The following is a 15,770-nucleotide window of genomic DNA, read 5'->3' on the forward strand; positions in this document are numbered from 1 at the left end:
TGATGTCATGATGTAAGTTCAGTCCATGCCATTACTTACTTTTGCTAGACCATTTAACTTAAGCCTTGCCAACCCACACATGCTGGATCATAAGCAGAAGGCAACATAAACATTACATTACCACACAATAAAGTGATATAACAAGACAATGGTGCTCATCAACCTCATATCAATCAAAAGCCAAACATTCAGCCAACTTCCATCTGCGTCTCAGAACTAGAATGATGGATGAAAACCACAGCACAAAATGCAGGGGATGGAAAAAAGTATATCAGTGGAGGTATTGAAGGAAAGAAGAAACGTGGATGCAGATGAATGGTAAAAAAAAAAAAAAAAAAAAAAAAACTCATCCAGCTCTGCAGCCGTGGTTTTTCACAGCAGGTGTGTGCCATGCACTGATGGAGCGCTTTCAAGAGATCGCCCACATCAGTGTCCCACCGAAGCAGACACGTGTTTGTTATTACACTCGAGAGAAACAACCGAAGTGAAAAATGAGATAAAAACCCGCCATTCTGAAGACCTGTCAAGCAAATCAGCATCTGATAAAGACCAAACAAGAAGAAAAACAAGCCATGATCTCAGCTCTGGCACATCTACAAGGAATTTAAGCTGCTGTAAAAGCTAATGGGTCTCAGAGAAACCCAGCAACAGGCATGCATTGCCTCTCTCAGACTAAACCACAGCTGCAGTAGGGAAATCCATCTATTCCAGCCAAGCACAATTTAAGCAGAACGGCGACCAACACAGACTGGCTGAAATGATCTTGAAGTCCTCAAAGTCTCTCTGAGCTACGTGGAGTGATTTGTTGTCATGGATTGGGGGATGCCAAAGACCTTTCCCATACACTGTTGGCTAAATAAGCACTATGTTTGCTTTTCTGCAATCTTGGATTTGGTAGACATCTCAAAGTGGCGCCTACGTGGGAATCATATCGAAGGTGCAGACGTCAGGTTGGGAAGACGCCCATTTATATGCACTGCTGAAACCTCTTAAAAATCTTTTCCCATGGCTGTAAGCCAAGCAACTGCAGATGTGCATAAAATTGTGGACCTGGAAATCATATGTTGCAATGGATCCTGCATACTCACAAGAATAAACCTATACTGTGACAGGCCAAGTAAGGAAATCCCATTTCTTGGGTTAGATTTAGATACTTTTCCATCTTATTTGCCATAACCATAACGACTCGCACAGAAATACCATTGAGGATTAGGCGCAAGATATTTTGTCACATTACCATATTGGATTACAGGGGGCAAGAGAGGAATGCAAAGAACCTTGATCATGGTCATCATCAGGACAGGAGTAAAGAGCAATGGCTCCATGACAGGATAATGCTTTTAGTCTTTAAACAGATGCACTTAGGAATTCCTGGCAAACGGGTTGAATTCCATCAGTCTGGTGGAGAGAAGAAAGGAGAAAACTGTTCTACCACTTCACACCCACAGTTTAGTGTTTGTCATGATTTGTGTAATGAAACCGAAAGATGAAATATGGCAACACAATAAATAGATTGGTGACCACATAAAAGAGAAGAAGAGTTTTTATAAACTGATTTCTGGTTTATGGACATCTGATATCAATGATTATTATGCAATGACTGAAAGTATTATTATATAAGCGCTTCTATGCAGATGCTGATTCAACTCCACATTTTCATGTGTTTGTAGGGTCTAATGAAGATTGCTCAGGCTCCTAACAAAAACTCGGATTCATGTAGTACTATGTCCAAGCCGAGATCTATATAATGCTCCAAAACTCTTTTGAAACTTTTCCCAGACCACTGCTCAGTGCAAAAGACACATCAAAAACAATCAAAGTTCAGAAAGGTCTGACTCAGCACATATTCAAAACCAAAACACTGACATTTCTTCAAATGCTATTTTGAAAGTACCTGTCCAACGGCATCTACGTTAGTGGTTCTTGGTTGGTTTTGCTTCGGGATCCAGATTTTACATTGGACACAAAGTGGTGACCAACACAAGAAACTGTCAGAGCATCATGTGACTAACTTGAAGGGAACAACATGTGAATGAGCAGTCACATTAATAACAAGCACTAGAAAAACAGGATTAAGATTAGGCTCAGTGCCTTAAAATGACCACAAGAAACGGATATTACAATAAGATAATGATATTAGATTAACAAACAATCTTATTCCAAAGGCTTATTTGTGAAGACACGAAGAAGACATTGTGCAGTATCATGTGATTCTTGTAATAAATCACATTAGGTCACATACAGTGGCCCTAAAATTATTTGAACATTTAAATTATTATTAAAAATGTCTGAATGCATAATATAACCAAACTGTTAAAAAACTATGTAGACATACTGTTTTAAACAGAAACCTAACAAGCGTGTTTTTGTGACATTTGTCTGAAAAGCAGTCCTAGATATTTTGTTAGCATAGTTATTACTCAGTCACTGTGTGTGTTATGTTATATATATATATATATATATATATATATATATATATATATATATATATATATATATATATATATATATATATATTTTTAAATTTTACTAAAACTTAATGGTTTAATGCAGTAGTAATGCACAGTAAACGTTTTACATAATCTGAATTTCAAATGTGTTTATATAACAGTACAAAAAATCCCTCAAATATATTCATGTCATTCACAAACAAAGCCTGAATGAACTCTGGCTTAGACATCGTCAACCACTCTCATTCCACATGACCCCAAATTTCCCATATTCACAATAATCTTTTAAACACTGTGTGAAATTCCTTCCCTCTTGCTTCATCCGGGGCAACTGAAAAAAGGTCTTTACTGAAAATCTAAGAGCTAATGCTGGCCAGAAATTTAAGAAAATCGTGCTCTCGCTGGGCTGATTAGCTAATGATGTGGATTAGAAGAGTTCAATATGTGACCAACTTCTGAGGGGAAAAACATGGAAACAGAAACATCAGAGCATTTAAACAGACTGAAGTGTTAAAGGAACACTCCACTTTTTTTGAAAATAGGCTCATTTTCCAACTCCCCTAGGAGTTAAACAGTTGAGTTTTACCATTTTTTAATCCATTCAAACTATCTCCGGGTCTCACGGTAGCACTTTTAGCTTAGTTTACCATAGATCAATGAATCTGAATAGACTGTTAGCAATGATATTATGCAGCACCTGAAAACAGTCCCCAGTTAACTTCCAATGGTAGCCTATATTTAGGCGCTGCGTAATATCACTGTGCCTGCTGCACCCTTTTTACGGCAGCAAAGATCCTTGATTATTACTCCGGAATGAGAATAGTTCCTAGCTACATCAACCTAGAAAATCGCAACTTCATTTTCCGTCGGTCTTAGTACACAATGTAACTACAGAAGAGTAAAGTTTTAAATAGGAAAAATATCAAAACTCTTTGATCATTTTTGAGTGAGATTAGAACAGTCTAATCAGATTCAATGATCCATGCTAAGCTATAGCTAAAGTGCTACCACCAGACCCGAAGATCGGCTGAATGGATTCGAAAAAGGTAAAACTCATGTGTTTAACTCTCTAAAAATAGTGGAGTGTTCCTTTAAGAAAAACAAATAATATGATCTAAACTAAAGTCTCTAAAATATGCACAATTCATGATTCAATGTGTGTACTATTCTGTGTTCTTCTTAAGCCCCACAAAAGGCAAACTCTGCATTCGGTTAGTCGGGTTGGTATCAGGATTGGATGGATCCTTAAAAATAAAAATAAAAAAGGTTATCGGTGCATCCCTAATGATTATCAAGGAATCCTTATTTGAGGATCCACCTGTTGCCATCATATTTTATGCTTCTACATTAAAATAACTCCAATTCCTGATTTCATTTTAAACAAGTGAAGCCTCATAAGTTACAAATGGAGACAAGATGGCAGTCCTACACACATACTGTATTAAATACATTCCTCTGTGTGGTGGAGAGCTGTAGTAATAACCTCAGTCAGCAATCTCCCCATGAACAAGCCTGCAGAGGGGAAACAGAGCCCACCACAAGCGGCTCTGTATTTGAATGCTCTCAGATGGAGAGACAGATGTCAGCTTCTTATATCTTCTATGTGTGCAGTTTTTCTTGCATATTGTGTGTGAATTTAGTTTGTTGGGACACTGGTTTTCAAAACAATATAATATACTGGTAGCTCTGAATATTGATTTGAAATTAGAACTCCTGTTTTCAATGGTGATCTGTTATCAAACTCTTAAATCACCATTATGTAAGGTCAATCTCTAGTCGAATGTCTTCAACAGCCCATAAAAACACATATGTATATCATTTAATAGTTTGAGGTCGGTATGATTTTTTTAAAGAAATCTCTTATTTCTGAACAGTAGATTATACAATATAATGAAATGGGGAACCATATCCCCTCACTCAGATTATCATAGAGACAGATCTATCTCTAAACCATGATCATGGAGAGCAAAACCAAATTGTTTGTTTGGGACAGTCAAACAACCCAAACATGACCCGGTGCTTTAAATAGATCTTAGTTACCACAAAACCTGTTCCAATTGGTTGCTCAAATCTATTATTCCCTTTGGGGGCTTAAAGGAATTCAGGGACACACTCATCGCCAAATCCTGACAATGTGCTCTGAAACAGCATGGGGATTCTGACTTTCAAAGCAGTGCAAAAATAATTCATACACAACATCAACAAAGAAGAAAAGTGTCAGATTTTTCCACAGAATATGGCATAAACAACCCTATTCCCTTCTGTAAACATTACTCAAGTCTTAAGATGCAGAAATGCAGCAGCACATTTTGTGGAGGAAATATTCAGTGCAATAAGTTGACCAAAGCACTTTTGTTCATTCATAAATTTGTGCCTGTCAAATGGGTTTCAGAAAGCAGTTTAAGACATGCGAGGGCATAGAGTATCCCTCTTTGTGTAGTGCTGCTGGGGAGCTTATGTGACTCAGAGATAAGTAGATTTATAGTCTCCATTTACACAGTGCTTCCTCAGAAATAGAACACTTCCATTCACACAGCAGCATTTGCAGTAGCTGATGGTCTCCTTTTGATTTCATCCACTATGAGTTCAGATAATACCACAAGTCGACATGTAGATAATACCGGCCAGTTTGAATGTTGAAAAAAAAATGAAATTAGGAAACACATTAAACACATAACAACTGTAGTAGAGGGCCATTTTAGGAGCAAACCAAATTCAAAACAGAACTGTTTATTTATTTATTCTTTATTATTTTTGCCAATAAAGAGCAACACATGATTTAGTACATAAATTAATGCTATTGGCAGTGATTCAATCAGATTTAATGGGTTAAGGTAGAGATAAGCATACTTATTTTTTAATTTACACGTGCATTTCTGCAACAAATCAATCAAAATAAGAAGCATGAAAAGCTGTTAAATTTTGTAGAAACTGACATTTACCACTTAGACATCATTAGCCATTATTATCTGATACCTATTAGCCAATGCAACAAAAAGTGTACCATTGAATATATTCTTACAGATATTATATATAATTGTATATATTATATATACATATAATCTGTAAGATTTGTATTTCTTACTCCTCCAAACGTTAAAACACTTGTAGTTTACAAATCTTCACTTAAACATGTAACTAACATTTAAGTAGCTTAATAGGCATATACTAATACAGGCATAATACAGTAATTCTAACTTGAAAATTCGTGTTTTGTACCTGAAAGGTTCACTTGCACCCCTTCATCATCATCATCATCATCATCATTATTGCAGCAAGGTCAGTTCCAGACAGCTGGCACGCGCTGTTTGGGCTCCCGTGAGTTCAATAATCATTGCAATCATCCGTATAAAGTCCCTGAGCGACTCACTGTGTGTTCATGAAAATGTTTCTAACAGCTCCAGCGACTCGCCCCTTTCATGTGATCTACTCAGCGCTAGATTAAAGTCCATGGCTGCTGTTTTCCCACAGGACAGCCTGTTGTAGATACGGACAGTGTCCGTTGCTCTGAGGTTGTCAAATGAAAATACATCTCGGTTCGGGGCTCGCAAACTTTGCACGCGCGTCTGGGATGCATTATACGCCATCCAGCGCCTTGTACCTCAGCGGTTGTGAGATTATTCAGATCGCCCCGCCCCTTCTTCAAACTCCCAACTGAAGAGAGACGCTCACAGTCAATCTCGGATACATTGCCACAAGAAGGAATAGCTAACTACCACAGCAGCGGTGTTTCAAAGTCTAGTCAGCTGCCTGCATTTGGATAGCGCTATGAGCGGTCCTGATTAATGTTAACATTTCTGTATGGGTCCCATTATATACTTTTTTAGTAGAAAAAAAACTGAGGAAGAAATATCTTAAGTGCAATTCACACAATCAACTGTTGCCAAATAATAAGATTTATACATTAATTCCTATAAATGACCACTGATTGCAAAACAACTATATTAGAAATATGAACAGCAAGTATGACTTAATGTTGATTGTATTCTGAGGAGCATAAGGTTCAACATAACATGGTTAATCATCATGCCAGAGACGAAAATAACGTTAAATTCAGTTTAGTTTCCCTTTAGTTTTCACAAAAGTTCATCACTCCTTTGAATGATTCACAAGTGTTTGTGAATCACAAAGAGAACCGGCTCACAAGTCTAACTGTAGATTCAGTCAGTAGTGGTGATTATACAGGAAACTTAGGCCTTGTCCAAATACCCACACTTGTGGTCTTTGCACTTGACCACTTGTCTACTTTCAGTACAATATTTCTTGTATTTTTGTTCAAGTGCTCTATTTCATCTCACCTGGTTTGTGTAATGATAGTATAGTTTACTAATGTGGAAAGTTATTAAACAGAGAATGTAGGTTTTGTGTAGTTTTCAAATGATAATCCACATTGAAACGTGGAAAGAAGTTACTGTCCACATCTTTTTCTGGTTTGGGGACAGTTTTGACAGACCTTGAGCAGCGTCAGTTATTCTGAAGGAGGTGAGCATTTGCCTTGAGCCTCATGATCAACTCACTAGTTTTAAACGTTTTGATCATAGATTCGGACAGATTTGGAAAAGAAACCTAATTTTTTCTGTCCTCCTTCCTGGCAGGATCATAATATTCCAACAAAACAGATGGAAAATCACTTCATCCACTGCTGAGGGGAAAGGTGTCTCCAACAGGTTATGAATAAATCAAATGAACAAATAAATAGCATAAATTGTAACAGAGTGCACCTGAGTCTGCACTAGGCGGGCGTTTCCTCCTGAAGCCTGTTTTCATTATGAAAGACATCCGGTCGCGGGCAGCAGTCTGGCACACATTCTTTACATAACTCTGAGGGGTTTGTGGGGAAACATCCAGAAGACAGTAGCATCATTCACAGCACTCTATAGCCTTCCACAATATTCAGAGACTTGAACATTCAATCCACCGCGTCTTTTTGCTGACTATATTTATCTAGAAAATGCAGAAAAAGACAACTTTTATCTCTTACAGTCACACACATACAAATGTTAAAACGTATTTCCTGCATAGTGCTCAAATGTATTTTACACATAAAAAACAGATTTTTATTTCTGAATAGACAACAGTAAAAGTAAATACAAAGCTATGGCTGGAATATGGTTCAATTGAATATGTTTTACTAAACAATTTTGCACTACAGAGACTTGCATTAAAGGACAGTACAGCTACATGCTTATGTAAATAACAGCAGACTTTAAGCACAATTTAGTTTAGTGCAAGGAAAAAGATTCTCATCTGGAATAACGGGAACGTTTTGTTCTACTGCACTCTAGTGGACAAAGCAACAATTGCACAGCCTTTGTCTCACCAGACATAAAATCCCTGCTATATGTTTCCTGAGAAATCACACCTCAGGAGTGTTAAACTTGAAAATAAAATAAAAATATTTTAAATAAAATTAAAGCATGATTGTATTTGAAAAACTGATACCTTGTGTTGTAATATCTTAAATAGGACATGTGTGACCTGCTTATATATATTCACTTACTTTCAATTGTGTTATTCCACAGACTGAGCTAAGATATTAAAATCATAAAAAGGCACTGTCATGTGTATGTGCATGGGTCTGTGTGTCCACAAATCACAAACCACCACTTTCCACAAAAAAAGCCCCAATGAAAATCTCAGAGCCAGACATGCTGGAATGTAATTTGTGGGGCTTCAAACTGCTATGTTCCACAAACCAGACAGTATTACCTGAATATCCGGATTGCACAGAGCTAATCCTCAGGCCCATCTGTGACCACAGAAATCTGGGGGGTTATTCTCATGGCACAGGGTTTATGCATGGACGTTCATTTTTACAGTGAAGCAAGTGCACTTAGGAATTTGAGACAAATAAATATGATATCTGAGTAATATCATCTTTCATCCTAACATCTGTTTAACAATTGTACGCTGTATTTTTTTTTTACTACAGAAAAAAATAATAATATAAAAACGCTGCTGTTAAAACTTTACCTTATCATACTCCGAAATCTAAACATCACATTCTATGTAATTTTATACTGTCACGTTTATGTTTTTTGGAGGTTAAAACTATGAATCACCAAATATCATGGATAATAACACATGATTAAATCTTATATAAATAGTTTTGTTTCTTCGTATTTTTATCTGTAATGTTTTTTTGTGTTGCAATTTATGTTGGTTAGTTAATGTTTATTGAATTATTTTAGTGTAATTTTGGTGGCTATCATTATATAAAAATTGATAGAAAGCCAATAATGGTAATTGAAGTTGTGTTATATGGCACACAGCATATATATATATATATGTATATATATATATATATACATATATATATATATATATATGCACACACACACACACACACAGTTGTGTTCATAAGATTAGGTCAACAAATATGCATATTCTGCAAGGGACATGTATATTTATGAGCACAACTGTATATACTTGAAATATCTAATATTGATTTCCTATTTTAATATACTTTCAAATATAATTTAATTCTATTTCGCAGTGCTGAATTTTCATCAGCCATTACTCACATGATTCTTCAGAAATCATTGTAATATGCTGATTTATTATCGGTGTTGAAACTATTGTGCCGCTTAATATTTTTTTGGAACCTTTAATACTTTTATCTTTGATTCTTTGAGAAATAAAAAGTTTAAAACAACAGCATTTCAGCTAAAATATGAGCATAAGCATAAAGAGCACAAGAAACGTCTTTGTAAAACAGTAAAAATCTTTCTGATCCCAGCTATATAACTATACATTTATCCGCCAACCACAGCTGTCAGTTTTTATGCTGTTGGACTCATCCAACTGTCTGGCTAAATTCTTTTCCTTGGCATTTTAAACGCTTCTAATGCATATTTTATTCACACGCTCACAATCTTGGATTTCCTCTGGTCATAATTAAGAAACAACTGTGAACAAAACATTTGATCTGATGATTACAAGCTATTTTCAATCAAGGAACATTCTTGCACTGTGTGTCTTAACCAGACCACAGTGCCTGATTTGAGAGGCTCATATCCATTGCTGTGGGAACATGGCACCAATCTCTTTGCTAAAAAACGAAAGAGCCAAAGCTTTCTTTTGCCTATGAGAAAACTGCAAACTCAGACATAGCTAATGCCAGGGAAAAGATGGCAGTCTTTTTTCTCATTCATCCAAGCAGCAAGTTAACCAACCACAAAGAGCTGGCCGGCCGGTTCAGGACTCTGAGAATCAATGCAAAGCAAACACAGACTAAAAAGCTTTGATCTTTATACTGACAGCGACTAGGCAGACTTTTAAACTCGAATGTGTAATGTTTCGTTGTGGTTTTGATAGGACAGATGGAGAGTCTACTACAGTTAATCACTTTGACACAGTATATGTCTGTAAAAACATTTGTGGAGGGAAAATGTTCATTCTGTGCAATCCTTTATTTCTTCACACCTCAGTTCTATAGACTCCCAGATTCTTGTGGCTTCTGGATCGCTTAATCTCTGGAAAAAATCTGTTCAATTAATTTATACAGCTAATATTAAAACAGATCAGCGGATTTTAGCTTTCAAGATGAACAGCTATCCTTGTTGCACCGAATCCAAGGGAAGTGTATCGTTCTTAACCCTGTTTTCTCCGATACGCTCTCATCGACCACGTGGGGAACACTTTGCATGGGCCGGTTGGAGCAGTGCCACTGAGCTTTTTTCCATGCTCCCCACAGACAGATGCTGGGGCCAGGCTGTTAAAGGAAGAGAAAAAAAAAATACAGCGGGACCAAAATTACAAGAAGACACATTAAACCGAACAAGGCTTTTTGTGGTGAGCTGCATTCGGGCCCAGAAATTCTGCACTGAAATCATTAACATAAAAAGCACTTGATGAAAAATAAAGTTTCCATCATGTGTCTCTTTTTTTGTGTTTGAAAGCTTTGGTCCATTGCTTTTTGAACCGCGTCCAAGCCTTTTCTCTCCACTCCACTCCACAGCAGACCTTCCACTGAAACCGTTCTCAGTGTTTGCACTCTTACAGATTCAGGAAACAAGAGTAATGCAGTAATGAGCAAACATAACCCCGAGGTACGCTCATAAAACTCCCTTAAACTGATGTTTAACCAAAGGTTTGTGTGAGGAGAAGAGGAAAACACTAATGCATGGCTAGACCTCTAGAAAAAAAATTGTCTGTGGTGTCTCCAGTAAAAATCTGATAAAGCCTAGTGCCCTGGGTACAAATCAGAATCACACTCTCATTCAATAAGGTTTTCATTCCGTATGGTTTTTGTTGTTGTTGTTGAAAGAATCCATGCTTTCTTAGACAAGGATGCATTAAAAAAAAAAAAAAAAAAAAAATCTGACATTTCCTGCTAAATTCAACCCCAAATGTAAAAAATATCATATATGAATACTGAGGTTGGGGTTAGAATAATAATCATTTCTAATGTACCATCTCAGTAAAGACTCTTTATTTACTCTATTTTAACTGACAAAATCTTTGTTAGTTTAGCTTTAAAGGTACAGTTCACCCAAAGATTTTGTCATAATTTAAACCTGTATGAATTTCCTTCTTTTGTGGAACATAGAAGATATTTTGAAGAGTGTTGGTAACCAACAGATTTAGTGTCCACTGACTTCCACTAGAAAAAAATATGTTCTTTTACATGTCCTTGAAGAAAGAAAGCTTATGGCTTTGGAACAACATGAATAAGTAAATGATGACAGAATTGTATTTTTCGGGCAAGCTATACCTTAATGTCTAAAAATGAATTCTTCTGGAATATTACTAGAATCGAAGATCTTACCTCACCAACCAGTATTGTCACAAATCTTACAAAGACACACTTATCTCAGAGATTTGCTCAAAATGTTAAACTTGAAGCCTGTGTTTGCAAGGACACAATTAGCCCAGATGTAAGCTATTCTGTCCACACCGAGGCAGACCAGCTTACATTATTCTTTCCTGACAGTTTTTCCTCAGTAATTAGCAGTTAAGTTATCCTGATCTCAAATCATCCCAGACAGATATATTAGCATAACCAAAAACTACAAATAAAGAACCACAGGCCTTCATTTGTTTTGCAGGTCTTACACAGGGTAAGCAGCTTATACTAACAGGAAACAGACTGAGCTCCCATATCAGAATAACTAGAAGAAATATAGCCGTTATTTCCCGAGACGTCTTGACATCAACAGCTTTTCTTTAGCTTGAGAAAATGATATGTCTGTGAAGACAACTTCAGTTCTTAGTCAAAACCACGTGCCACTCCCAGGAACCTCCTCCCCGTCAGTATCCTGCCGTCCATCCGTACGGGAATCAGTTGTCCCAAAGCAGATTCTGTGTGAACCCTGCAAAACTTCCTATCATTTATCTGTCACACAATACAACTCCTAATTATAGAGCTCAAGTTACAGCGATGGATTCAACTCTTACAGACCACAACATTCACAGAACATTCAAAGGAAGCAGTCTTCATCTTAGTTATATATAGGATTGTATAGGATATGTGACTTCTACTCTAGAAATCGGAAGAATATACTAATCACACGGTGATTTTTTGGATATGGAAAAATAAGTGTGCTATATTAGTTTAACCAGTTAAAATATTTATGCCCGTTGTTTTGGTTTCAGTTTCCTTTAAATCCCTAAAATTTGGTCACAGAGCTTTAAAGGGACAGTTCACCCAAAATGTAAAATTCTTTCATCATTTACTAACCATACATTGCTCCAAAGCTATATGACTTTCTTTCTTCTGTGAATGCAAAAGAAGATATTAAGAAAAACAGTCTTAGTGTTTGTTGTTTTCATTCGAAGTTAAGTTTCACCAAAACAGTTTGGTTCCCAACATTCATCAAAATATCTCCTTTTATGTTCCACAGAAGACAGAAAGTCATAAAGGTTTGAAACAACATCAGGGTGAGTAAATGATGCCTAAATCTCATTTTTGGGTGAAATATCCCTTTTAAAAAAAATCTGGATTCCACCGTCCAGTTGTTTGGGAGCACATTTCTATCTGTCTGGTCAATGGTGCCAGTGACTGATTTTCCGGATTATCAAAGCTGTACAAGATTCAATCAGGGTTGTACAGAAAATATAATTTATCTGTAATGTTATTATACTCTCATTCTGAATCAAAAAGGCTTGCAAACTGAATTAGAAGTCTGGAAATAACAACAGCAGCTAAAAATGTTCTTTTTAGGGAGCCAGTGAGTATTTTAAAATGAAGAAAAATGGTCCAAAGAAAAAAAGTCCAACATATTTTTTAAACTTGCTGGCGACACGGGAGAGAGAAGTACTGGTAATGTCACACATTTTTCCAAGGTTCTGTTTGCCAAGAAAGGAAAAGGCAAAAAAAGGCCCGGCACTGCAGCATGGTGAACTTCAGAAAGCAGGTCCATCCTTTGTTTTGGTTATACGCAGACATTTGGAGGACTCAGGGAAATCTGAGCGTGTCAGCTGGTCCAGATGGAGGCCAAACACGGACAGACACGAGACGGTCCACACCACTGACAAACCGTATGCAGCCGTCTGTCAGAGATGTCAACATAAGGAAACAAACAAGGAAAGACCCGCTGGCCAAAATCCAAATAGCATGCTCTGAGGCAGAAAACAGTCAACTGCAGGACACATGCTGACATGCTGTACATGGACACGGAGAACACTAACACACAGGAGACTCTGTTCTTGCTGACCAGCTGTGAATCTCCCGGATACTTAAACAAGAAACTGCCACCTAAGTCAGATGAGGAGCTGTTCCAAAAAAAGTTTTATATACTATACATTTATCCCACTGATTAACCTTGTAAAATGTAGATGTTTACTAATTTTACTCACTTGTTTAAACTTCCCAGAATAAAAAAATGTCTGTCTGACATTTCTTCGTTTGTTTGCAGAACAGTGACATCATTACACATTACACTGACATTGCCTAAACAATTTTTATTTATTTATTTTTTTGTCAGCTGAATCCCTTTGACCTACAATATTTTATTGAAGTATGGCTTGAAGTCAGATTTTCTGAAACTTGATGTCAACTTTTTGAAAACTACTGTAAGACCTTGACATCCTCGAGAGATGTGATCTTGATATGGCAATGTACAATGCTGTCACCGTCACCATGTCTTTCACACAAGTTCAGACTCAAACAGGCTCTCGTCTGTGGTTAAGTTCAGTTACCACCAACATTTATGCACTTTGTAGAAACATTTTCAGAAATACTTTTACAATGGAAGCTTAGCAGGCTCATTTCCCATCCGTTTTTACAAACTGAGAGAATTTCTACATATACAGAACTGTAGATATGCCACATGTAATGTCAATAGATGTTAAGTTGCAAATAACCTGGAGTTCTCATATAATATGTCCCAGCACACTCACATCACATGATGAATAAGGGATGCTTTCAGTTCACAGTGACTGCACAGTTTTTGCCATATAAAACTGAGAGATTCAATGACAGGAAAATCTGAATAAATCAGTATGTCTTGTAAATCAGAAATTCAGAAAAAGCCATATGCGTACTTATTTAATGAACCAAACCAATTGTTAAAGGTATAGTTCACCCAAAATCATTCATTCATTCATCTTCAAAATTAAGATATTTTTGATGAAATATGAGAGCTTTCTGAATCTGCATAGACAGCGATGCAACTAGCACATTAAAGACCCAGAAAGGTAGTAAGGACATTGTTAAAATAGTCCATCTGACATCAATGGTTCAAACTTAATGTTATGAACCTACGAGAAAACTTTTTGTGCACAAAGAAAATAGAAGAGAAGAATTGTTGAATAAAGTCATTATTTTTTTTTTATTCTTTGCACACAAAAAGTATTCCTGTTGTGATCCACTGCTGTCACATGGACCATTTTAACAATGTCCTTACCACCTTTCTGGGTCTTGAATGTGTCAGTTGCGTTGCTGTTTATGGAAGGTCAGAAAGCTCTCGGATTTCATCAAAAAATATCTTAATCTGTGTTCTGAAGATGAACATAGGTATTATGGGTTTGGAACAACAGGAGCATAAGTAATTACAGATTTATAATTTTTGGGTGAATTATCTTTTAAAAGCCCGAATATGACATGTAGCTCACGTCTTTATACGGGACTGTAAACAAATCCAGACATCTTACCTGGCTCCGGTGACATCGACCCCAACCATCAACTGTCCGTTTAGTGACAGAAGCTCATCCCGCAGTTTGATTTCTCCACAACGGGCCGCTGGGCTGTTCTTTTTCACTTCAGTCACCCAAATGCACCCGACGTCCAAGACAGGGCCTTTATCGCTCTTCCTGCGCCTCCTCCTGACCCCTTTCTTCTTCCCCTCGGGGTCTCCAAAAATGGGAATGTTTCCAAAGCTGAGCCCAAACTCTGGTCCATCTTCCTCAGACTTGTTCAGGTAGACTGCTCTCACCTCAACATCGATTTCCTCTCTGAATTGTCTGCTAGCGTACAGGGGACTTTCCAATTCAGCAAAATTTAGCTGGATGTATTCCACAAGCTTGCGGATGGCAGCCTTGCAAACACAGCCTGTGCTCATCTGAGGCTCACTGGCCTCATCTCTGTCCTTTTCTCGTGCCCAAAGCCAGTTCTCCAGCAGAGGTAGATGGCTCAGGGCATTTTCTTGGGTGATCGGCATCCTAGCTGTTGCTGCTGGGCCTGCCTGGGCCGCCCCTGCATGTTGAGTCAAGGCTCTCCAGTGGTGGCTGTAATCAGACGCATTAAAATGGCTTCACATTCCACTCGAAATGACACGGTGACCTCACAGACTTCAGATCCAGAGCGCTGCCGTCCATCGATAATACACTTAGACCACAGAGCTCCATGATGTCATCCGCAGAAACAAAAGGAAAGCGCAGAGATTGAGGAAGTAGGGCACGTTTATGCTTTGAAGGGTAACAAGAGAACGTGTGCCATTAGCGGTTGTCTTGGTGTGTGCCAAATCTGATTTCCAATACCATTAAAGTGGAAAATAGTGGATAGCTGGGAGTCGAGATCTATCCTGACTCACAGGCGCCACAGACGTCCACCTAATCAAAAAGAAAATAAATAGAAATGCCATTACAAAGCAAGTCAGCAGGCATGAACTCATGTTAAAGCACTGCAGTCATGGATCATTTGCTACTCAGCCACAGTACGGACAGAAATTGGCGTTAAGTATGGCAACAAAGAAAGCTTCCTATATATACCAGCCATTTTATTTGACTGACAGAATTCATGAACTGGAAATGGTTCCAATAATAGCCTTATGGGCCTTTTACAGATGTGTCATTTGGCTGTTTACACAGACATTCAGTAGGGGCAGAATCACCGCGGTTGAGATTATTCAATGCACGGCGAGTAGATAGGAAGGAAAA

The 15,770-nt window shown here is 37.5% G+C and overlaps 1 protein-coding gene across 4 annotated transcripts in view; it reads right to left on the minus strand.

The window, feature by feature from the left end:
- Positions 1-15,770, minus strand: part of LOC113049140 (PDZ domain-containing protein 2-like) — a 68,285-nt gene that overhangs the window by 43,696 nt on the left and 8,819 nt on the right. For 2 of the 4 annotated variants that reach the window (XM_026211202.1, XM_026211203.1), the window contains exon 2: positions 14,547-15,443. In XM_026211202.1, coding sequence (XP_026066987.1) covers positions 14,547-15,052 — 506 coding nt within the window. In that variant the 5' untranslated portion in view covers positions 15,053-15,443. Of the gene's footprint in view, positions 1-5,669; positions 6,415-14,546; positions 15,444-15,770 lie in introns of those variants that run through there. The other 2 variants (XM_026211204.1, XM_026211205.1) reach the window with 2 other exon arrangements.

Source organism: Carassius auratus, chromosome 30, assembly GCF_003368295.1.
Source record: "Carassius auratus strain Wakin chromosome 30, ASM336829v1, whole genome shotgun sequence".
Lineage (NCBI taxonomy): Eukaryota > Metazoa > Chordata > Actinopteri > Cypriniformes > Cyprinidae > Carassius > Carassius auratus.